Source organism: Rhinopithecus bieti, unplaced genomic scaffold (genome assembly GCF_001698545.2).
Source record: "Rhinopithecus bieti isolate Rb0 unplaced genomic scaffold, ASM169854v2 scaffold_15838, whole genome shotgun sequence".
Classification (NCBI taxonomy): Eukaryota; Metazoa; Chordata; class Mammalia; order Primates; family Cercopithecidae; genus Rhinopithecus; species Rhinopithecus bieti.
Window position 1 is genome coordinate 805,420 of NW_016808928.1, and position 26,679 is coordinate 832,098.

The window sequence follows — 26,679 nt, forward strand, 5'->3', positions numbered from 1 at the left end:
AGGTATTACCAAGCAATCTGCTGAGTCAGCTTTCTGGTGAGTGGTTGGTTGATAACTACCAATTGGGTTCTGGGATTTTTCTTAGACCCTATTATTATGTTATAATTTTCAGAGTAGGCAACTTCAAAAATTAAACAGAAGATGGAATCCACACAATGATCTCTTAGATGATCACATTCGAGTCTGTGATACTATCAAGAATCTACTAACATTTGAAAGAAGTGTGACATAGCAAAGTCATGTCAAGGCAGGGAGTAAGAGGTGCCGCACAAGAGTGGCCCCTTATCAAGGCAGGAAGTAAGAGGTGCGGCAGAAGAGAGGCCTATCAAGGCAGGAAGTAAGAGGTGCGGCGGAAGAGCGGCCTATCAAGGCAGGAAGTAAGAGGTGCAGCGGCCAGTGTGCGGAACAGTGGCCGATATCTTATCTCACTGTGGGCGTGGTGGCAGGCTGGTAGGAAAAGACAATTGTATGGAATAAAACATTTATTTTCTCCAATATTATGAATAAATAGGAGCAAATTTTAAAAGTCATTGAACAAGTTATCATTGTAGCTAGAGCGAAAGTAAAGTGAGAGATATGATGTGTTTCATCTTAATTTTGGCAAGACTTTGGGTCATATGTTACCAGAAACATGAAGGGAGAACATTAATAAACAAGTTTGGTCTGTCGTTTATTGGTGGAAATGAGGTAAATCAAGCAGAGATAGAAGAAAATTCAAGTAAATTATAATGTAACTCTCATACAAGGGATGGAAGAGAGGCATGCACTACTGGAAAAAAAAGGCATGGACATGGATGGGGCAGGGAGGCGGCAAGATGAATACCAGTTAAATAGCCTTTTAAAACTCAAAGTGACATACTGACTTCCGGGAAAAGACAAACCGGGAATACAAAAGCGGCACACTAAAGCAACTGCCTAGTGGGAAGATGAGATGGGAAAATTCTTAGTCTCCAAGTTACCACATTTCTGTAGAGCAGAGGCGAGTATGCAGGGTGAGACCAGATTAGTGACGGCCCAGGTGTGATACCCGCACATGAGAGGGAAGGTGAGGAATGGGGAGTTTCAGCTGCATGGAACTGTGTCTTAATGGAATTAGGATATCCTAATCTCCATCAGCCCTCTTCTGTAGAGAGTCCATAGAGTTGCTTGCTCTGTTGGTGTCTTAACCATATTCACTTTCTAATGAGCTCCTTGCTGTCTAGAAGAGAAAGTCTAGAAACCTGGAAACTGCATTTCCCACAATCCATTACTAGCAGGGATCCTGATCTTGCTAAGGAAATAAAACCAAGAAGAGAGATTTAAGGGCTCAGAAAATGCAGTGAGAAAAGACTGAACTGAAACCTCCACCTTACTAGTTATGCAACCCTCAATGCTTAGAATGTTATCTAATTTTCTTCAAGCTTCAATTATTTTATCTGTAAAATAAGGTAAACAATAGAACCTATCTTATATATTTACAATAAAGCTTTTTTGATTTTTTTTTTTTTTTTTAAAAAAAGTAAAAAAAAAAACCCTTTTTTTTTTTTTTCAAAAAAACTTTTTTTATTTTTTTTTTTTTTTTTTTTTTTTTGAGATGGAATCTCGCTGTGTTACCCAGGCTGGCGTACAGGGCCGTGATCGCTGCTCACTGCAACCTCCACCTCCAGGGTTCAGGTGATCCTCCTGCTTGAGCCTCCTGAGTACTGGGATTACAGGAACCTGCCACCACGCCTGGCTAATTTTTGTATTTTTAGTGGAGACGTGGTTTCACCATTTTGGACAGGCTGGTCTCAAACTCCTGACCTCAAATGATCCACCCACCTCAGCCTCCCAAAGTGCTGGGATTACAGGTGTGAGCCACTGTGCCTAGCACAAAAATGCTTTAACGTGTTGTAATAATGAAATAAAGGGACTTCATAACCATCATCTACTTGATAAACATTAATTAAATACCTACTATCTATGTCAGACAAAATGTTCAGCATTAAAAAAGTAAACAGAAGACAGATACAGCTCCCACTCTCATGGTGTGTATAATCTAGTTTAAAATCTAATAACACATACAAAATGATTTCTACATTTCTTAGTACACAGTAAGCAGTTATTAACTGTCACATGTAATTATTCATATTGCTAATAATGATGTAATAACATCTCCCTTATAGCAGATAGTCCTAGATATCAGTGGAAGAATCACAAAGGGAAGATGAGACATTAGAATGTGAGTATACACACAAACATATACATATACATATGTATGTGTGTATATATGTATATATGCATGTGAGTGTATACATACTTGTCAATTATATTTTAGTTCTGATTTATCCTCTTTTATAATTAAATTTGTATATGTATGCCCATATACACACACACACACACACATACATACATACATACATACAGATATCGATTAATACATATAGAGATTGACAAATAAAAAATAGACAATGTGGCCGGTGCCCCTGGTGTGATCTGGTACACACAGTCTATATGACCAAACTCAGTTGCACTGGCTGTTGGTGTGGATGTATTGTTGTGGGGAAGGTGGGACTATCAGTAATTTATTATAGGTAAAGTATACATTACAAATCATAGAAAACAACAAAATTTTCATAGAAAATTTTAGGCTGAAAAATCTAACAATTTAACAAAATTTAACAATTTCAGTATGTTATATTTTTTGCACAAGAAATGCAGATATTTAAAAGTGTGCAATTTGATGAGTTTTCATCAACGTCAACCCTTGTTTTCACTACCCCTAGTCAAGATATTGAACATTGTTGACACCTCCCAGAGTGTGAATACCTCATAGTGAAAGGTATTGAACATTCTTGACACCCCGCAAAGTGTCTTCATTCCTTTTTCTCTGCAGGGGAGTTTACGAGTGAAGGTCCCATGAACATCTGTGTACAAGTATTGGTTTGGACATGGCTTCCATTTTCCCTTGGGTCACTACCTCTGTGTGGAAGGGTCATGTCATATATTAAGTACATGTTTAACTTTTTAAAAAGTTACCAAATTGTTTCCCAAAATAATTTTTCCATTTTATATTTCCTTCAGCATTTTATTATCATTTCAGTTTCTCTATGCTTCAGTACATATTTACATTGTGAAATGGTCAAATCAAGGTTCTTAGCATTTGCATTATCTCCAACGTTCATTGTTTCTTTATGGTAAAAACATTCAAAATTCTCTTTTCTAGCTATTTTGAAATACACCGTACAATATCGTTAAGTGTAATCACCCTTCTGCACAATAGCACACAAGAACTTCTTCCCTCTGCCTGAGACCCTGTGCCTTTTAACTCATCTCTCCCCATTCCTGTCCTCCTGCCTCCCCTTGTCGCTGGTAACAACCATTCTATCCTCTGCTCCTATGAGATCAGCTTTCTGAGGTTCTCCATAAGAGTGAGATGATGTTGTGCTTATCTTTCTGTGCCTGGCTCACTTCACTTAACAAAGTGTCCTTCAGGCTCATCCATGTTGCTGCAAATGACAGGATTTCTTTCTTTTTTAATGACCAAATAGTATTCCACGTTTTTACCATTATCCATCCATCGATGGACAGCTCAGTTCTTTCCATATCTTGGCTATTGTGGATGATCCTGCAATGAACAGGGGAGTGCAGCTATCTCTTCCATGTACCGATTTCATTTCTGTTGGGTATATACCCACTAGTGGGATGGCTGGGTCATATGATAGTTCTTTTTTACTTTTTTAAGGACGCTGCATGCTGTTTTCCATAGTAGCTGTGCTAATTTCCATCCTCACTGACAGTGAACTCTTACACACAATTTTTCTAAATGTTTGCTGACATTTGGTATGGTCAGTCTTTTAAGTGAGTTGCTATGAAAGTCTTTTTTTCTACCCATCATTTTTATTTGAGTACTTTCCTTAGTAAAATATGCTCAATATAAACAGTTTGGAGTGATTTAACATTCTTAACAGTTTCATTTCTAGTGCCATTTTTTAAAAGTCCAGCTTCTGTCAAGATTTTTACTGTAATTTGAATATTTGCACAAGCTGCAAAAGTTACACTTCTCTTGAGGGCCTGGCCATTCAACTCTGAATAAGGAAGGAGTTCTGGCTGCAGAGCTGTTTGTTTGTTTTGTTTTGTTTTTTTTAAGTGATTTTTAAGTTCCCACTTCCTTGAGTGTTTAACAGTCAAGGAAATTCATTCTACGTAGTTCAAATAGAGCTTTTAGGTCCCCAACCATATAGTTGAAATTAGAACTTTTTTTTTTTTTTTTTTTTTTTTGAGACGGAGTGAAGCTCTGTCGCCCAGGCTGGAGTGCAGTGGCTGGATCTCAGCTCACTGCAAGCTCTGCCTCCCGGGTTTACGCCATTCTCCTGCCTCAGCCTCCCAAGTAGCTGGGACTACAAGCGCCCGCCACCTCGCCTGGCTAGTTTTTTGTATTTTTTAGTAGAGACTGGGTTTCACCGTGTTAGCCAGGATGGTCTCGATCTCCTGACCTCGTGATCCGCCCGTCTCGGCCTCCCAAAGTGCTGGGATTACAGGCTTGAGCCACCGCGCCCAGCCAGAAATTAGAACTTTTAAAACCCATATGATAATTTAAAATCTATTTAATTTCAAAGTTCAGGTGCTGTAAGAATAATAGCTGTTTTATAATTACATTCGGATATAAGTAATGGTAGATGCAACAAACCAGATAATGCAATTTGACAAAGTTGCTATGTTCTTGACTGAATTAAGGCTTAATTCCATTTTCTAAAATTCAAAATTCCTTTGCCTTATTAATTCCTGATTCTGTAAGGGCACTTGTCAGCCCTGTGAATTATCAGTTGAGCTCATAAACTCATGCTAACATTACACACTGACAGTAATCGATTTGACAGGCAAACACTTCCTCTGCTGGAAGCAATTGGTCCTCTGGAGAGGGTTTTTAAAGTAGTCTCTTGTTTCCTTTCTGAATTTGATTAAGATAGCTTATTATAGCCTGATTAAATTAAATAGTTACTTTTACGTTTCCATAGAATTTAAAAAAAAAAAAAGTTGATAAAACGAATAAAATGAGTTAATGGAAGTTTAATAAAGATCATTATTTTTGCGGGATCACTCTATGAACAGTAGATTTGCAGAGTATGGTCAAATAGATTGTTTCATATCTCATAGATTTGAAATATGATTATTTCCATGCAAATAGTATTGATGGAGAAGGTTATTTTACTTCATCTTTATTAAAATTTTCATCATTTGACTCTGAAAGTCTTCATTTTAAATGTTTCAAAATACACATATATATATAGGAATTGTGGAATTACTAAATATTGTTCATTTTTATGATTAGTTATAGTTATTATTAAATAGGGGACTGGGACCATCTTTTATGAGAAGTTTTGACTTGAAGAAAAATTGGTGCTGATTCGTTTCCAGGTCTTCCGTTTGAGCTTCTGATTTTATTTGTGTCATTTTGTGGCTTGCGATGAAGGAGGCTGGCCTTGAAAACCTCAAAGCAAAATAAAATCTGACCAGTTCTTGTTATGCTTATTCAGTGATATAGTTTGGCTGAGTCTGCACCCAAAATCTCATCTTGAATTATAGTCCCTGTGATGCCCATAATCCTCATGTGTCAAAGGAGAGACTAGGTAGAGTGATCAAATCATGGAGGTGGTTTCCCCTATACTGCTGTCGTGGTAGTGAGTGAGTTCTCACGAGATGTGTTGGTTTTATAAGTGTCTGGTAGTTCCCCCTGCATTCCTTTCCTTCATGCTGCCTTGTGAAGAAGGCACCTTGCTTCCCCTTTACCTGCCACCATGACTGTAAGTTTCCTGAGGTTTCCCCAGCCATGCTGAACTGTGAGTCAACTAAACCTCTTTCCTTTATAAACTACCCAGTCTTGAGCAGTTCTTAATAGTAGTACAAAATGGACTAATACATCCAGTGATTTGGAACATGAGGTAACTAACTGGGCACAACCCATTAAATATAACTTAGCATCAGTTACTTTATGTCAGGCCTACATTTTAGTAAACTATAAAGTTTAGCACAATAATTTGACTTAGTGGTTTCTAATGTAAGAAAACTAAAGGAAGTTGACAAGTTTTTAAAAAGATAATTATAGCATCTCACCTTGAAACTGGCAGTGTCAAGAAATAAAAACATAAATAAAAAATTATATTGCCTTGTGTCTTCATCTGTCCTGGTGTTTAATAAGGAGAAGTCACTTAAGATGACATTGAAGGAGGAGAGGAGGCAATTTAGGGAAAGAGCAGGTGGACAGTCTCCAGCTTCCTTTTCCCTTAATTGATTTGAAAAGTGAGTGATGGTTCTATTTTTTTTTAATAAAAAAGCAAAGTTAGAGAAGTCGACCTAAATTGATCCAAAAGTGGTGTTCCAAGTATCTGTGAGTCTCATGATCGCTGTCTGATACATAACCTATGGAACAAAATCACCTCTGGTACTTACAAAAATTGATGATCAAGAAATCATTTAACTCATGTGATTTGCGGGATGGAACTTTCAGGAGTAGTGTGTATATTACTGAGAATGAAATCCTGGTTCTAATAGAGGCCCTCATGTGCCCTGCCTTTGTATTTACTATTATTTAAAGGAAAATGTTAGGGATAGGAGAATATAAATTTGGAAAACGTTACCAAACCAAGTATAAGTTTAATTCATGCAATAGTCTATTTCAGTTTTTTATATTTTCACAGTTTATCAAGAATATTTTCAGAGTGGCACAGATATTTTTTACAAATAACTCTTTCTGATTCTACATAGACCCAGGTTTTTGGTTCACAGAGACACATTTTACTTGAGATAAAACCCCTTTTATTCTAGTGGGAAATACAATGCAGATTCCATTACTCACTTTTTAGAGATGATAGATACTAAAACCTTTTATGGTCATGTTTGATCAGTTTTATTCTAACAGTTCATAGCAATTCATAGTTATTCACCTCATTGTCATTATGCATGAATCAAGGTGCTGAAATTTACCGTGGTTAAATTTGCTGTCTATTGGATTAAAAGAGAGAAAAAGGGTATCTGAACCTAGCTAGATTTTCTTTGATATTTTTATTGAGGGCAGAATGCACTAACAACAACAGCAGAGAAATGAAAACTCTCTGGGCTCCCTGCTGCTGGGACAGGGCATTTTCAAAATACTGGAGTTTCCTTTATCCAAAGGAGATAAGCTCTAAGTCCCCAGTGGATGCCTGAAATTAAACCCTATGTATTATGCTTTTTTTTTTTTTTTTTTTTTTTTTTTTTTTTTTTTTTTTTTTTTTTGAGACGGAGTCTTGCTCTGTCCCCCAGGCTGGAGTACAGTGACAAGATTTCGGCTCACTGTAGTCTCCGCCTCCCGGGTTCAAGAGGTTCTCCTGCCTCAGTCTCCCGAGTAGCTGGGGTTACAGGCAGGCACCACCACGCCCAGCTAATTTTTGTATTTTTAGTGGAGAGGGAGCTTAACCATGTTGACCAGGATGGTCTCGATCTCTCGACCTCGTGATCCACCTGTCTCAGCCTCACAAAGTGCTGGGATTACAGGTATGAAGCACCATACCCGGCTGGGACAGGGCATTTTCAAAATACTGGAGTTTCCTTTATCCAAAGGAGATAAGCTCTAAGTCCCCCAGTGGATGCCTGAAATTAAACCCTATGTATTATGCTTTTTTTTTTTTTTTTTTTTTTTTTTTTTTTTTTTTTTTTGAAGATAGAGTCTGTCTCTGTCCTCCAGGCTGGAGTGCAGTGGTGGGATCTCAGCTCACTGCAAGCTCTGCCTCCTGGGTTCACGCCATTCTCCTGCCTGAGCCTCCTGAGTAGCTGGGACTACAGGTGCCCGCCACCATGGCCAGCTAATTTTTTTTGTATTTTCAGTAGAGACGGGGTTTCACCATGTTCGCCAGGATGGTCTTGATCTCCTGACCTTGTGATCTGCCCATCTTGGCCTCCCAAAGTCCTGGGATTACAGGCTTGGGCCACTGCGCCCGTCCATATTAAGTTTTTTCTATGCATACATACTTATGATTAAGTTTAATTTATAGACTAGGCACAGTAAGAGATTAACAACAATGACTAATGATAAAATAGGACAAGCATGGTGGCACTTTGGGAGGCTGGGGCAGGAGGATTGCTTGAGCTCAGGGACTTGGAACCAGCCTAGTCAATGTAGTGAGACCCCTGTCTTTACAAAAGTAAAATGAAATAATTATCTGGGTGTGGTGGCCTGTACCTGTCGTCCCAGCCACTTGAGGCTGAGGTCAAAAGATCACTTGAACCCAGAAGCCTGAGACCACAGAGAGTGAGCTATAATGGTACCCAGCCTGGGCGACAGAGCAAGACCCTGTCTCAAATAAAATAATATTTAAAAAATAAAATGATGATAACAGCATGCCAGTTTTACTACTCTTGGGCCATTATTAAGTCAAGTAAGTGTTCCTTGAAAACAAGCCCCGTGGTTCCTTGACAACTGACCTGATAATCAAGAAGGATAATTCCATCATGATAGAAATGACAAAGGAAGGAAGATCATGGTATAATCACAGGAATGCATATTTTTTTCTTTATCTGAATTAATAAGACAGATTTTGTGGTCAAATGGTGATACTAGGGTTACATTTTTGGAGTCGTATTTTATTGTTTTACTAAATGTAATTACAAAAACTACAATAACAATAGCCAAAGAATTTTTTGATTTTTTTTCTCTATATGACCTAAGGGACAACCATTAAGTTACACATATTCACATACAAGCAGTGAATAAAAACACAGACTAGATGTGCAACTTTGTGGTATATTTTGCTTGGGACACTCAATGAATGCAGTAATTGGGCAATGTATGAACTATTCAATAGTTTCCCAAGTTTTCTAATCAGAGATTATTAAGTCAGATTGTATTCAGCATAAGGAGACTAAACTAGGCAATACCTGGCTTTTTCAAACCAATATGATAAACTCTAATTGAATCATGGTCTATTTCATTATGCTCTTAGGTACAAATGAGCTTCCTGTACTAAACAAATACGATAAACTGTAATTGAATCATGTTATATTTTATTATGCTCCTAGATACAAATGAGCTTCCTATACTGATAAACTTGTGCCATATTTATAGTTGAAGAACGAGTGCATTGAAAATAAAAGAAATACTTTTTAAAAGGAGGTAAATTTTTAAAAAATGGTCCGGGAGACCTTGGAGGGACTGCTTTTTTACCAACAAAGAAAACGTAATGTGAATCTTTTCTGATTTTGTAAGCATCCAGAAATAGTTAAAGGATTGAGCTGTGCATTTATTTGAGGGCCTCAATTAATTTGTCTAAACAGAAGGGGCTGGTGCCCTAGGACTAGTGGAGGTGACTTCCCCCATCCCAGTCGTGATGAGAGACAAAGTCGCTGAGGGGACACCCATTCACCAAAAAGCATGTGCCTATTCTGTGACCCAACAGTTCCACTCCTGAGTGTTCACCCGAATGAAATAAAAACACATTTCCACACAAAGACCTGGGCTGGAACATTCATAAGACTTTCTTCATAATAGCCCCAAACTGGAAATAACCCAAATGCCCATCAGTGGTGGTGAGATAGACAAATGGTGCCAAAGCCACACAGTGGAGAACCACTGAGTCAGCTGATGATGAGACAGACAAGTGGTGCCAAAGTCACACAGTGGAGAACCATTGAGCAACAAAAAGTTCATAACTACTGATACAGGGAACCAAATGGATGAATCTCAGAATCATTACACTCAGTGAAAGAAACCAGACACAAAAATGTATGTATCCTATGATTCCATTTATATGAAATTCTGGAAGAGGGAAAGCTATAGTGACAGAAATCAGATCACTGGTTGCCAGGAGCCAGGGAAAGGGAGAAAAAATGGACTGAAAATGGGTATGGAGGAAATTGTGGAGGAATGAGAAGGCTCCATAGCATGGTTTTGGTGTTGGAGACATGACTATAACCTGTAGTCAAATTCATCCAATTAAATGAAGACTCATTAAATTGTTAATTTAGACTTGGTAAAATTTGTGGTACCTAATTCATTCCTTAATTAAACTAATTCTTTAAAAATGTCGTTGAGCTGGGATGAACAGTAGTAAGTGACCCAAAAATAATTTAATCTGTTTAATTTTTTTTTTTAAAAAAATGCATAGGACTGTACAACTGGACTAGTTGGTGCTGGTGTTTGAAGGTGTCCCCTGTAAAATTCAGGTATTGCCAATTTGACATCACTAAGAGCTGTGGCCCTTCATAAAGAGCTTAACAAAAGAATCTACCCATTTGCCCTTCTCCTTCTGCCACGTGAGGACACAGTGTTCCTCCCTCTGGAGGACACAGAATTCATGTCACTATTTCAGAAGTAGAGAGCAGTTCTCATCAGACACCAACCTTGCCAGTGCCTTTATCTTGTTCTTCCCAGCCTCTCGAACCATGAGAAATATATTTCTGCTCTTCATACATTACCCAGTCTGTGGTTTTCTGTTATCCCAGCACAAGGGGACTAAGACAATGAAAAATACTTAAAATCACTAGCATCAGAATAATGCATCAAAAATAGATTTGAAATATTTAATTTTTTTCCCACTTGACTCCCAAAAGACAGATCATGGTCTAGTCCTATTGTAACATGCTCTTTTTCAAAATGTACTGTTTTGTCTTCTGTCTTCTGTTTTGTCTTCTGTCTTCTGTTTTTTGTCTTACAACAGATTTGTTTAGTAGTATACCTTTTAAAATGCTTTCAAACAGACTCAATTATAAGAATTACTGATATGCACATGAAATTTTTGAAAGATTCTTTCAATGGGCATTTTGGGGAAAGTGAGTGGAAAAACAATGTGGAAAGTGGCCCCACATCCAAGATTCTTGGTTCCTCTTTCAGATTTAACTTGTGACTCATTTTTTCCAACTCCCTCAAAAAACTCCAAGTTATTGGCTGAACATCGATCAGGTCCCCAGAATTGTATGCCATCAAGAATATTGAGTGGCTAAGTGTGAGTCCAGCCCTTGAGGAAACTGCAGCCCCTTCATGTGGAGAGGCAGCAATACTGAAAATAAATGAAACAAAGTTTCAAAGGAATGAAACACTGGTGCAGAGTAGAGTGACCTTGGAGGTATCATTGATCACCCAGTCTTGGGAACGGTAGATAGATGTAGATGATAGAATCCACTCTAGGACATCGGCAGGGCCAGACGTGGTGGCTCACGCTCTAAGACATCTGTGGGGCCAGGCGTGGTGGCTCATATTCTAAGACATCAGGCTCGTAATCTAAGACATCTGTGAGGCCGGACGCGGCGGCTCACACTCTTAAGACGTTGGCAGGGCCAGGCGCAGTGGCTCATACTCTAAGACATCTGTCAGGCCGAATACTGCAGCTCACACTCTAAGACATCTGTGGGCCTGAGTGCTGTGGCTCACGCCTGTAATCCCAGCACTTTGGGAGTCCGAGGTGGGTGGATCGCCTGAAGTTAGAAGTTTGAGACCAGACTGACCAATGTGGTCAGTCTACTAAACATACAAGAATTACCTGGGTGTGATGTCGTGCACCTGCAAGTCCAGCTACTTGGGAGGCTGAGACAGGACAATTGTTTGAACCTGGGATGTGGAGGTTGCAGCCATCCAAGATCACAGATTGCACTCCAGTCTGGGCAACAGAGCAAGACTGTCTCAAAACAAACAAACAAAAAAAGACATCTGTAGAATCTATCATTTACAAATCTGGGACTTTTTTTAATCTTGGGGATTAACACATAGTCAGGCTAAATATTATCTTGAATTGGCTGATTTTACTAGAGTCTACTAAATTGTTATTTTCATGGTAAGAACTCCTTTATTCTTTGTTTCACATGAATGAAATAATAAGTCTTCAGTAAGGTAGAGAATAATGTTTCTCTTTTCTTAATCACAATCTGGGATTGTATATAGTAACCCTCCTTTGCATTTGGTCATTCCTTTATCTTTGACCATTCTATGTGTGGCTCCCTCAGGAACGTGGGCTCAGAGCAGTCCTTCTCGTCCCATATCCAACTGTTTCCTTCTGGAGAACCCACCCGTGGCCAATCCAGTCTGAAGACCACCACTCTTTGTACTTTTATGACTATGCATTTTTCCTCCAGACTTGGTTTCAATTGTCTTGTATTATGAGTTTAAGAAAAGAAATTGCCTATCAATTTTATAAAATATTAAAGATATAATTTTCATTTTTCATACTGAAAATGAGCAAAGAATCAGCAATGAAGCTTTATTGTCCTCAGTTATTGTAATAAAATGACCATCACCACAGTAAAACTTTACACAGTTTTAGTGTCTCTTTTATAATCTACAGCACAGAGGAAAACTATAAATAGGCAGTATTTGTCTCTTTAATATATGATCAATTCTGATTATTAGATACCTGAACCAAGAGAAGCCGGAAAGAGTGATTATTCTCAATCATGGGAAGCATTTTACTTATTATTTTTAATATATTGGAGTGTAAACATGTGCCATCTTTATCTGTTTAAGGAATCTTTTCAATCCATGCCCAGAATGGTAAAAGTAATAGAATGTTCAAAATCTTAGTATTCTATAATTTATACCTAAAAGGAATCATTGCAAGCATGACAAAGGTATTGAGACACCAAAGTTTAGAATTTGACTAATTTTTAACCAGGACAGTAGTACACATTTAAAATAACACTTATTTCTTTTTTAAAATTAAAATTTTAATTTTAAAGTAGTTTTAGGTTTACAGAAAAGTTGCAAAGATAGTACAGAGCATTTGTGTCCACCCCACAGCCAGTTTCCCTATATTTAACATTTCCTATTCTTAGGCACATTCGTCACAATATGGAAACATTATTAACTGAAGGTCATACTTTATTCAGATTTCCATGGCTTTTTTTTCCTAGTGACCTTTTCCTGTCTCAGGAACCACCCAGATCCACCCTGAGTTAACTGTCCTGCCTCACCTGGTCCCTCTGGGTTGTAACTGCCTTTCCTTGGTTTGATGACTTTGGGTGTTTTGAGGAGTCCTGGTTGGTATTGTGTAGACTGTTCCTCAGGTGGTATTTACCTGATGCTTTTCTCGTAGTTAGACTGGGGTTCTAAGTTTTCAAGGAATACTATAGAGTAGTTGTATCTTTTAAGGACTTTTATCAAATGATTTTGGAGACTTAGTTTAGCATTCCTTAAGTTGAATGACTTCCCAACTATTGAAATTAAAAGTAATATCAATGATGATGTTAGTAATAGCAAAGTGATATAATTTAATATACACCAGGCTCTATTTAAGCACTTTGCATTGGATCTTTAAGGAGATGGGAACGATTATCCTCAATATGGTAAACAGGTACTTCCAACCACTCGCAGGAAATCACATAGATGATTTATGTTGCTGAGATTCCATCTAAAACAGGATCTATTTCTAGAGTCTATGTTTCTACTCACTTTGCTATCCTGCTTCCAGACTATGGTCTACAAGTAGCAGGAGAATGAAGCAACTAATCTATGAAAAACTGTGTTGATGAAGATTATTTCTTTCTTTCTTTCAATGAATCTGGATATGCAGGTTTTTTTTTTTTTCTTGAGATGTTGGCTATTTGGTATTCAATAAGAACATGTGCTATTTGTTAAAAATTTGTAGGTGATGAAACTAATCTGAATTATTTCTCCACTTTTTTTCGCTATTTATTTGTTTGTCATTGTTGTTGATAAAAGGGGTCATGATTCTATAGCTATTGGCCAGACCTGAGATTTTCCAGGTTTCAGAATTTCCTAGTTAGCTGAGGGTTACTTGAATATCCTCCTCCCAACAGGCAAAACAAATACATAGAATTTTTATTAGAAATCAGTATATATGCCTATTTTAAAATAAAAACATTTGTATTTTATTACTTGAAGACAGAAATTCTAGAATAGTAAATTTTTACTCCTATTTTGTTCACTTGGCTTTATCTGGTGATCAGGACCTTCATCCTCCATTTTCAGTTACTCATTTTGGAAACAACAGTGGAGTCAGTTTTATTTTTAAGGTTTACGATGAACCCAAACTCAAGAATAAACCAGGAGCATCTGGTTGGTGCAGAATGTAAGCCTAATAGCATCCTCTTTGAGGATGACCACTTAGGCACTCAGAAATGTGTCACTTGCTGAGGCAAAAAGCGCAGTTCCTGCTGAGCTAAGAATTAGAGAACAGCGCAGCTTGTGTCATTGAGAAGCCTTGACCTCCATGAGGTTTTTCACTGGCGTTTCAGCCTTAAACAATGGCAACAGACACAGCAGAGCATTAAATATTTGTATGCCTTGAGTATGATATAAATTAAAGTAACACTATAGCAAGATGATTTTTCAGGACTAAATTTCTACTAATTCTGGAAAGTAAAATTGCATTATACATACCTTTCATTTATTCGGAGGTGCTTTTCATTACTAGCTTGGCTCTTGCATTCATTTTCTATGTCTTTAAAAGAAATCTATAATATTCAAAAGGAAAAATTATATCCTTTAAAATGACTCCTTCCTTCTCATTTCCTACTATGGTCTGACATTTGTTTGTGGAATTCCGTGTGTCTACCTGATCACCAATTTGGAAATTCCGTGGAGATGCCCTGTGATGTTGATGTAGATTTCTCTTGCTCTGGTGCAGGCAGTGGGATCACTGGAAAACCTGCTTCTCATTGTGTTGCAAGTTATGGCAGACAGACCTCTTGAGCTGAGACACGGGACCTTGTTGGATCCGAATCTTCAGCTCAAAATCAATCCTCTTATATTCCCAAATCGGGTTACTAGATCAGTGGGACCGTCAGGGAATTTGGCCAAGGAAATATGACTCCATGATTGTAGTTGACCAATATCTTGAATAAAATTGTTGTTTTCCCGGTAAGTGCTCTCTGAGGTCCAGTATCTTCGTTTTCTGGGCAGTATCACCAACAAAGTTCTGAATTCCAACAGCACTAATAAATAATTTGGACAGTGCTATAAAAGAGTTTGAAAATGTATACTCTCATAGTCTCCATGAGACAAGCGAGATGAGGTGCTGAGGCAGTTCGTTTCTGTGGTTACTTATAGCCCAAACTTCCAGAGTCCAGCATTTCACACTGGGGCCACAAAAGGGAAAGAAAAACACAGCAGGCATAATTCCCGCTTCATCTCAGCTTTTGACTACACCTTTGGAGTCATCTCATTCTTGTTTTAGTCAGAGCACATTTGTATGAAAAGCAAATACGGTATTTCATGCACACAACAGAATTTCCCCTGAACACCGTAATTAAGCAGGATTACACATCATTTTAACAAGCACAGGCCACTGTAACAGCAATCCGCTACTTTCTGGGCTTATGTGACTGATCATGACGGACAAGGACAAAGTCAGGGAGGCTCCGCGTCTGTCTAAGTGCTGGGTTGTGCTGTGTCGTCTGGTTTTCAGTAACGACGGGAGCATGTGCCACGTCCACACCACATGGAAATGTTCTCACACTCTCTCCAAAGAACAGGACGGGTAGATTTCCATTTATGTGCTGCAATCTTTTTTTCCAAAGATGATGAAAATAAATCAGTTATTTTAGGAATTTCTGAGTGAAAGTCTTAGGGGAAAAATTGAGAATTAATCTAAGAGCAGGCACAATGTGGTCACTTGCACAAGAAACTGTTGCTTTTACTCACTCTCTCCAGCCAGAAAATGGAAGCATGTACTGATTTTGGGGCCATTTTAATCTGTTTGTTAAGACTTACCACAGGTAGTAGTTATGGTAGCCCTGGAACACACCTTAACTATTCTAGTGTGTGTTTAAAATTTTTAAGCCCTGAGTTCAGAATACAGGTGGTAGTCAAATAGCACATGAGGAAAAAGGCAGACATACAAGCTAGACAACACTGCTTTTATACGAATAAGCATGTAAGAAGTTGTGTAAATATCTTACACAGACAATAAGAGGTTTGGTCTGCTATTTTGGGAAATAAAAAGTTAACCGTCTGAAATCTAAATGTTTTCCACTATTTTTAAGAAATATTCCCTGAACAGCTACAGCAAAGTGGTTTCTGCAGAATATTAATTGCAATCCAGTGGCAACCCATATGGAATTTAAAAATCCATCTTATTTATGGAACATCATCATAGTACATCAATTTTGTGATAACTGGAAGAATCTAAATGAACTCTTCAAGGTAACAAAGACTGCAGCAACCTAGTATATTTCATATGTCAAACAGAAATTTTACTACCCCATCCAGAATAAATTTGGTAACGCAAGCACAACTGTGGGAGCAGAACGTGGTGTGATTTAAACTCTTGGTAAATCATTCTCACTAAAATTCAGGAATATTAGCTTATATAATGCAATAGTCATCTATTGAGATTTAGAGAAATTGCTGTTCATATACATGACTATGGGTGAACATAATTTTAGAATTTAATTTTATTCATTGAGTGCTTTTATGCAAAGAACTTTCGTAAGTGGTTTTGGAAGGGAAGAGAAAGAACCTGATAAAGCTGTCATTCATGGGGTTCTCATCTACTTGTGGAAGCAGGTCACAGAGAACAAAGAACACACAGCAGTGTAGACTGATTGAGTTCTGTACTAGCTGTCTTGTGTCCATGCACAGCCCTGCCTTGCCTGACCTGCCAGCAACACGAGAAACGGTGTTAGCAGGGAATGTGGCAGCAGCAGAATCTAAAGGACCAGGCAACTCCCTGGACGTGTTTCCACGTAGCTCCTGGGGCACCCATGGTTGACTACACGTAAGGAAACAAGCAAGTGTGCTAACTATGCTTCTGAAGGCACAGTTATGTCTCATTCCTTTCTGCCTTCTTCGCAGCCCTTTTTGAAATTCAAGTATACATCAAATACATTCTTATGTGCAAATTGGATGTTTAAAAATTCATCATGGTCCACACTCATTTATTTCTACCTTCATAGTTCTTTTTCTCTATTTCTCTTGTAGTATTTGGTCCTCTGTTATTTATTTTTTTAAAGGGCCAGTTTTCTAAAGTATATCTCAAGAACACTTATTTTTAAAAAGAATTGACAAGTGTGAAAAGTCACGGTAGCTAGTGGCTAATCATTGTAAGTGCCAAGAATTAAATATCATATGCAACTCAAAATCTTCTTTGGCAATTTAAAAAATCTCACTTTTTCTCATGAAAACTTGGGGATATGTTTCTAAACAACATAGATGCATTTTACCAATATAGAAGTTTTATTTTCCCTTTATCACTTGTATACCTTTCCATTTTTGCATATCTCAGTCTGGAACAAAGAATGAAAAGGGACTGAGCTTCATCAGATTCTCCAGAATATATAAAATCTTCATATAAATAGAACATATAATACACACACGTGCCTATAAGTACGACATACAAGGCCAGGCACAATGGCTTACGCCTGTAATCCCAGCATATTGGGAGGCAGAGGAGGGCAGATCACTTGAGGCCAGGAGTTTGAGACCGGCCTGGCCAACATGTCGAAACTCCATCTCTGCTAAAAAATACAAAAATTAGGTAGGCGTGGTGGTGCATGCCTATAATCCCAGCTACACAGGAGGCTGAGCCAAGAGAATCTCTCGAATCCGTGAGGCAGAGGTTACAGTGAGCTGAGATCGTGCCACTGCACTCCAGCCTGGACAACAGAGCGAGGCTCCATCTCAAATAAATAAATGCAACATATAAATAAGTTCAAGAGATCTATTGTACAACATGGTGACTATGGCTAATAATAACGTATTATATTTTTGAAAATTGCTAAGACTGTAGGTGTTCTCAAGAAAAAAATCAAAAGTAAGGTAATGAGTGTATTAATTAGCTTTCCTTAGCCATGATGATACATACACAGATTTCAAAATAACATGCTGTAGATGAACATTATATACAATTTATATTTGTCAATTAAAATACAATTAAGTATATAAATGTGAGTGAGAATAAAAATCATTAAATTGCAAGTTTAATAAGAACAATAATTTAGAAAAGCATCTGTTGTGTGTTGACTCTGAATAGGTGCTGCAGATTTCACAATCACCAAGATAGACTCTCCCAGGGCTTACAGTAAAGCACAAAAAATAAATATAATGCAGAGTGGCAAGTCTTGCAGCAGAAAAGAGTGGTGCTAGAGACATGTAGGATACAGGCCATCCCTGAGCAAGACTGAATTAGAATATCAACAGCGCATGGTTAGATAAGACAACAGAGGAAAGAATGGACTGAATATTTACAGCAGGTGTGGAGGCTGAAGAGGGGAGACACCCTCAGGTACTAAAAGAAATTGTAGCATGCCTGGATTGTGAAATACCAGGAAAGAGCTAACGAAATATGTCCTAGGAGAAGACAGTGATGTTCACATCACACAGGGCTTCCTGAGTCCTGGATAGGATCTGGACTAAGAATAAAGTTGGTCACCAGAAGCATTTCAATAAAAGTAGGGTCATCCTTAGGATTGGAGTTTGGGAAAATATTTTGGCTGCAGCATGGGGAGCAGTGAGAGGACCTCAACAGCGTCTATGATGGCAAATGATGATAGGCAGTGAAGGGTGAGAACCTGAACTGAGGCGCGACATGGCATGTTTGGGGATACAGCTAGAGCAATAGAGAAAATTTCTGTGTGATGTGTTTTGGGGAAGAAAGGGATGTGTGACAGTATTTGTAACTGGACTATGTAAGCTCTTCGGAATGATCCTTTGACAATATTTTCCTTAGGCCCCTTCATTATCAAATCTTATATCTAGTTCAATAATTTGGAAGAGATATTTTGAACAGCATTTTGTTTTGTTTTGTTTTTGCTTTAGGTGCATCAATCTTTGAATTGATATCGAATCATAGTGGTTTTTTTTTCTTTTCTTTTCTTTTTTTTTAATGGAGTCTCGCTCTGTCACCCAGGCTGGATCACTGCAACCTCCACCTCCTGGGTTCAAGCAATCATCCTGCTTCAGCCTCGCGAGTAGCTGAGATTACAAGCGTACACCACCATTCCCGGCTAATTTTTGTATTTTTAGTAGAGATAGGGTTTCATCGTGTTGGCCAGACTGGTCTCCAACTCATGATCTCAGGTGATCCTCCCACCCCAGCCTTCCAAAGTGCTGGGATTACCAGCGTGAGCTACCGCATCTGGCCATAGTGTTTGTTTCTAAGAAAATATGTCAAAATCATCTCTGACATACAGAGAAGGGGGTCTGACACACATACTGTGTCAATGTCAACAGTATCTTACTCATCTTCTACTCTACCTGAAGGTGATATGACCCTCAAATAAAATTCCAAAACCTGTATCAATTTTGTCACCATAATTTGGAGGCAGTAGTGACACTCAGTGTGTAAGAAATCAAGAATGCAAAATATTCCGAAGTAGTTCCCCCAAATGAAATATCACTGGCATAATTATGAAACATGCTTCCATTTCTTCTATAACTAAAGAACAAAAGTTAGGTGAAACACGCAAACCTGCTGAGTTTGGACTGTGCTACTTTGATAGTTACTAGTCAGCCCCTAATGCCTGATAAGGGACGTGTCCAATACAGGTTCTGTCCACGGCCAGCAGTAACCATGCGTCAGGATAAACAAATACCAGCCTCTTTGGTGAGATCAGGTAACCAAAGGACTCTCTTGACCCTCAGCATGGAAAACAGAAAGACCCTCACCCTCATTTTATTTCTGAAACCCCTGCACAGTAGAGCTCCCTGTATTAATATTACAAATAGTATCCAAAATGCCATAATTTATTGTACTCCAAGAAGAAATTGTAAACTTCAGCATCACAGAGGCAGAACGAAACATTTAAGGCTTGCTAATAATCATAGCAATAATTTTATTTCCAGTGCAACACGCCAGGTAATTTCCATGAATTTTATTCTTTAATTCTCATGGCCACCCTTTGAGGTAGAAAGTCGGAAGTTCATAATGTGGAAACTGAGGCTTGATGAGACTACATTGATCACAGTGTCCCAGCAAACACCAAATCTGGTGCCTGGACTCCTGACTGCGGAGTTTTGTGCTATGCCAGGACCCTGGGTGCCCAGCCAGCTTCCCAAAAGAGAGCCCACATCAAACAAGAGCTCTTTTCTATTATAAACCATGCAGGGTTTTGCATTCACTATGTCAATTTCAGTGACAAATGCTCACTCAAGGCCTCCCAAGCCATCAGTTTAAGTAAACCCGTTCCCAGCTCTGTTCAACTCAAGTTCAACAACTTCAACTCCAAGAACTATCTTTAAGCAACGGTGCTCTCTGTAGATTTCTTTGGCTTGTGTTGCGTTAGGAACATTGCACTTTCATAGAGCTGACCCTGTAAGGATCATCTTTGTTTGGCAGCCTAAGGTGTGAAGTTAGCAGCATACCTTGAACCTCAACCAAATACCTACATTTTGTGTGTATGCTATTCTGCTTCATGAAAGGTGGTGACATCCTATGTATTGAATATCTTCATACTAGTATCATAATGTATGCAAACTTCACTTCTTTGATATTCTGAGACACTTAGAGGTAAAGTTTCTCCTGAATGCAATATAACATCTCTGGATCAACCTCTGAGTGTTTCTATATCCCTCACAGCAGACCTTCAAACCATCTTGAAATTCAGTTCTGAGTTACTTCTACAAACATTCCCAAAACTGACAGCTTGATTAGAAAGTGGTTAGGTTATGAAAAAGACACTTGCATATACATGTTTATAGCAGCACAATTTGCAATTGCAAACATGTAGAACCAACTTAATGCTCATCAATCAATGAGTGCATAAAGAAACTGTGGTGTGTGTGTATGTGTGTGTGTGTATATATGTATGTATTTATGTGTACATATATATGTTTGTGTGTGTGTATATATATATGTGACCAAATACTACTCAACCATAGTAAGGAATGAATTAATGGCATTTGCAGCAACCCAGATGGGGTTGGAGACTATTATTCTAAGTGAAGTAACTCGGGAATGCAAAACCAAACATCATATGTTATCCCTCATAAGTGGGAGCTAAGCTATGAGGATGCAAAGGCCTAAGAATGATAAAGTAGAACTCGGTGACTCAGGGAAAGGGTGTGAAGGGGATGAGGAATAGAAGACTACAAATTGAGTTCAGCATATGCTGCTTGGGTTCCCCCAAAACCTATGGAAATAAAAAAAAAAAGGAAAGGAAGTAGTTAGTTTACTAAAAAACAACAACAACAAAAAACACCCACAAATTGGAATTTGCTCTTGGCCCCTACAAGATAATAATTCTCCATGAAGAATTCTAAAAGTAAAACCAATGCATTTTGGGGATAGGTGTCCAGAGAAACCACCCTGAATTTGCTGGAACTCACTTTTCTCCAGCCTCTGCTCTTCCAACGTTGCAGAGGGATCTTTGAAACCTGTAGTCAGAGGACGCCAGGTCTCCTCCAAAGCCCTGCAATGCCTTCTTCCTGCATCACTCTGCACAAACAGGAAGCCCGACAGGCAGAGCCTCCCTTCCTCTCCAAGCCACCTCTGCCCATTTGTCCCTCACTGCCCTGCCAGGCACACTGGGATCACATCGCTTTCTCAAAGGGCTGATTGCCTTCTTCCTTCAAGGCATTTTCTTCACTGCCGCCTCCTTCATCCGTCTCTCTATACCCCTCTATCTTGTCTTAAATTACCCATCATCAAATCACATTCATTTTTGGGAGTCTGAGGTGGGAGGATCACTTGAGCCCAAGAGTTGGAGGTTGCAGGAAGCTATGATCGCATCACTGCACTCTAGCCTGGACAACAGAGTGAGACCCTGTCTCAAAAAAAATAATAATAATTAAAAAAAATTTTCCTCCATAAAACATAAACCCTGTATTAGTCCGTTTTTACCCTGCTGACAAAGACATACCCAAGACTGGGCAATTTATAAAAGAAAAAGGTTTAACGGACTTAGAGTTCCACAGGGCTGGAGAGGCCTCACAATCATGGTGGAAGGCAAGGAGGAGCAAGTCACGTCTTACATGATGACAACAGGCAAAGAGAGAGCTTGTGCAGGGCAATTCCCCCATAGAAAACCATCAGATCTCCTGAGACTTATTCACTATCATGAGAACAGCACGGAAAAGACCTGCCCGCATGATCAATGACCTCCCGCTGGATCCCTCCCACAACATGTGGGATTCAAAGTGAGAATTAGGTGGGGACACAGCCAAACCATGTCCAGCCCCAGCCCCGTGTGTGCAAGGATTTTGTCTCTTTTATTCACTAAGCCCAACACCTAGAAGAGGACCTGACACACAGTGGTTCTCAAAAAAATTCTTTAAAATGAATAAATAAAGAACACATTTTAATGAAAACATTCTGCGTAGTTAACATTTGAGACAGATCAACGTCGAAATATATTATAGGTTTGGTGTATTTGGAGGCATATTTTATTACAGTGATGTTTTAATGAAAGATTGATTCTGAATATTTTGTTTTCCTCTGTAGACCAAACTGTTTTTCATTCTGTTTCATAAATGAGTGTTAACATTCGTTTTAGGGAAAGAAGATTCAAATAGATTCTGTTTATTTAAATACTCAGTAGGGAATGAAGAATCTTTTTTGTATTGTTTATAGCAAAAAGCACATAGTTGAAAACAAAACTGGTATTTGCATTTTAGTAGTAGCAATTGCAGAGAAAAGACCAGACATATCCAGAAGGTGCACTGATTAATTGCAGCATTTGTGTTGTCAGCATATCTGTGTAGCCATGTGTATCCCTTAAAAGACAGCAAATTAAATACCTTTCTCTTCAGTTGAAATGACATTCCTTTTTTTTTTTTTTTTGGTGTTTGAAATTAAATTTAAGATCAATTGAATATCCTTTAGAAACTGTTCACAAAATGATGTTTAGTCCAGCCATGTGTTCACTTTCTAAAGTGTAGAGATAAAAATATTCCTTGTGTGTGTTTTTTTAAGGGTTCATTTGTTTTTCCATTTTCAGAAATTGAAAAGGGAGGGTGTGGGGATCCTGGAATCCCCGCCTACGGGAAGCGGACGGGCAGCAGTTTCCTCCATGGAGACACACTCACCTTTGAATGCCCGGCGGCCTTTGAGTTGGTCGGGGAGAGAGTTATCACCTGTCAGCAGAACAATCAGTGGTCTGGCAACAAGCCCAGCTGTGTATGTGAGTATTGCGCCTTGACCTGGACTCCCTTCTGTCCTGCAAGGATCTTGCAAAGGGAGAAAAGGAGAAAGACACAGACTGCCCATTTAGGGAGGGCAGCTTTCAGAATAGCTCGGGGTGCCACATTTACTGGAAACATGCAAGGACATTCTCAAACACCAACTTGCCTGCTTTCTTCATTTAATAAAAACTAATTTATAATTTTATTACATCTACTCAATAAAATGTACTTGAATGTTTCCTGCCAGAAAGGTCATCACGTATATCATTGTTTCCATCAAAAGCTGATCATGTTCTGCTGTATCAGACATCAGTATAGCAAGAGAGTCTTTTGTGACTTAATAATGCTGTATAACTCTTAAACACAAGCTGTTCACCAGTGTGAGCATGGATGGTGGTACTGGTTTGGAATTCAGTTGACGAGCTGCCCACTTCCTCTTAAAAATACTGTTTTAACAAGTAGAAAAGACTTCACAGTCACTTTTAAAGGAGGGTTTATTTGTAAATAAATATAGCAATGGCTGAAAAGTGTGTATGAAATTATGTGGAATAAGAAGCAAAAATGTACTCTAGAGATAAATCCAACAGTTTCTCCCTCCAAAAAATTATTTATATAATATATATATATGATTTTAGGTATATATTCTTAAAAGTGAATTTTCAAAATATTTTATATTATCCAACTACAACATGATCTGATGTTTCCAAGTTATTTATTTATTCATCTTTACCCTGTGACTAATAAAAATTTTAAATAACTGGAGAAATGCACTTACAGGAAAGTATAAAATATAAATTAAAAGTTATCACAAAAGAGCAAGCTGAATTGTTCCTAAGATATAGGCATATACTTTTCCATGTATTAATATTTGCTCTTCTGAAGGCAGAAAGTTATAACTAGAAATTATAATATTTGGCACACGTTTTTAGTCAACTTGAAAGGATCATTTTTGAACCAAGCTTGTGCTTGATTATGTATAGGTTCTGGTTGTGCTCTATAAGATAATGAAATATTCGACTTACAAATTAGGAAAGGAGAAAACATTATGGTCCAGAATTACTTATATTAAAATAGTTGGATCATTGTAGCTATTTGCAGGCACAAATTGCCTTTCCAGGTCCTTAGCAATCTGTTTCACATGGCAGTCCTTTGGGTATGTGCAAAACTGTTTGAAAATATATTTGTGTCTTCACAGTTTCATGTTTCTTCAACTTTACGGCATCATCTGGGATTATTCTCTCACCAAATTATCCGGAGGAATATGGGAACAACATGAACTGTGTCTGGTTGATTATCTCGGAGCCAGGAAGTCGAATTCACCTAATCTTTAATGATTTTGATGTGGAGCCTCAATTTGACTTTCTTGCGGTCAAGGATGACGGCATTTCTGACATAACTGTCCTGGGTACTTTTTCTGGCAATGAAGTGCCTTCCCAGCTGGCCAGCAGTGGACATATAGTTCGCTTGGAATTTCAGTCTGACCATTCCACTACTGGCAGAGGGTTCAACATCACTTACACCAGTAAGTACGCCCACACAGTCAACACGTCCGAGTTCCCATTTTACTTACATGTTCCCATTTTGCTTATATGTATGTGAAGCTGCATTTCAAGGCTGATACTTCAGAAGTTTTATGATCATTATGAAAATGAGAGTAGTAAAATTATATAGTGTTATCCTGAAAACTTAAAAACAAATGCATCACTGTATTTAGATTGGTGGTGTCATCACTCCTAAACTAAGGAGCTGGATCTCCTCTCTCTTTCATCTCCTTACATCTCTTTCTCTGTGGTTTTCCATCAATCCATCCATCCATTCATCCATCCATCATTCCATCCATCCATGCACCCACCCAACCATTATTCCATTTATTCTTCCATCCATCCATCCATCCATCCATCCATCCATCCATCCATCCATCTGTATCCTTTCATTCATCCATCCCTCATTTCATCCATCCATGCATCTATCCATCCATCCTTTCTTCCATCCATCTTTCCATCCATCCATCCATCATCCATCCTTCCATCCACTTATCATGCCATCTATCCATCATTCCATCCATCCCTCCATCCATTCATCATTCCATCCATCTATCATTCCATCCAATCCAATTGCTTTCCATCTTTTCCATCCATCTATTCATCATTCATCCATCTGTCCCATCCATTCATTCCATTATTCCATCTATCATTCTATTTATCCTTCCATCCATCCATCTATTTCCATATGCTTCATTCATCGCTTCCCTTCCTTTCTTCCTTTCCATTAATCCATTTATCTATTATTTCATCCATCCATCCATCCATATCCTTCCATTTATCCATCCTTCCATCTGTCCATCCATCCATCCATGCATCCATTCATCCATCCTTCAATTCATCTTTCCATCCATCCCTCCATTCATCCATCTAGCCAGCAAGGCACTCATCCTTCCTTCTATTCTTCTTCCCATCTATACAACCATCCACCCACCCACTCAGCCACCCATGCATCTTTCCTGCAACAAAGTAGTGTAGTAAAAACAACTGAGTAATATGATGTCAGGAGCCAAGGATTAAAATACAGCACTAGTATGTAATTAGTGAAGTTTAATGACAACTAACTTCTCTTTGCTTTAGGCTCCTCATTTTAAAACCTATTTTGTATAAGAATATCTACTTAAATGCACTGTAGAGGGAATAAAGTGAGAGAATATGAATATGAATAATACTACATTATGATGTACTAACTGCCTACTTTCTTAGGCACAATACTTAGAATTGGGCAATAATTGTTTCATTTAATGTTACAGTAACTAGAGGATATAAATTTAATAGTCTCTCATTCTGTAAATAAAGATAGCTAGGCTTAGAGCATCGAGTCATCTGCCCAATGTCAGAGTCCTGACATAGCAAGAAAAAAATCAGAATTCTAACAAGAGAAATCCTGAGCCCACTTTCTACCACCCACTGTATCAGTTCTCTCTTTGTCTAGGCTCTTAGGAAAAGTGCTTTTCAAACCCTAAATTGCTGTATAAATGATAGTTATATCTGTTCATCTCCCTGCTCCCTCTTTCTCACTAGACACTGATATTTATTAATGTATATCTATCTAGCTATGAATGATACAACTGAAATGTATATAATTATATACATTATACGAATGCTCTATAAGCTTGTTCTGTTTTCTTCTCTTTTAATACATGAAATTAATACTCAAGTATTTTTGTTCCTTTTTTTCTTTCAGCATTTGGTCAGAATGAGTGCCACGATCCTGGCATTCCTATAAACGGACGGCGTTTTGGTGACAGGTTTCTACTCGGGAGCTCGGTTTCTTTCCACTGTGACGATGGCTTTGTCAAGACCCAGGGATCCGAGTCCATCACCTGCATCCTGCAAGACGGGAACGTGGTCTGGAGCTCCACTGTGCCCCGCTGTGAAGGTGCAGTCCCTGCCACCACCCACTCTTCTCCTTTGAAGTCACACATCTATCTTCAGGCACACACACACAAACCAGCAAACTGCATTAGCTTGGGGGACTGTCCTAACAAAATACCACACACAGTCGCTGAGACAATAGGAACGTAGTCTCCCAGTTCTGGAGGCTGGAAGTCTGAGATCCAGGTGACGTCGGCGGGAGAGTTCCTTCTGTGACTCTGAGGGAGGATCTGCCCCAGGCTGGTCCTCCAGCTCCCGGCG

General features: G+C 38.6%; 1 protein-coding gene across 1 annotated transcript in view; it reads left to right on the forward strand.

Moving 5' to 3' along the window:
- Positions 1 to 26,679, forward strand: part of CSMD1 (CUB and Sushi multiple domains 1) — a 1,215,136-nt gene that overhangs the window by 712,522 nt on the left and 475,935 nt on the right. The window contains exons 11-13 of the mRNA XM_017887857.1: positions 22,816 to 22,998; positions 24,195 to 24,521; positions 26,228 to 26,422. Coding sequence (XP_017743346.1) covers positions 22,816 to 22,998; positions 24,195 to 24,521; positions 26,228 to 26,422 — 705 coding nt within the window. The remainder of the gene's footprint in view (positions 1 to 22,815; positions 22,999 to 24,194; positions 24,522 to 26,227; positions 26,423 to 26,679) is intronic.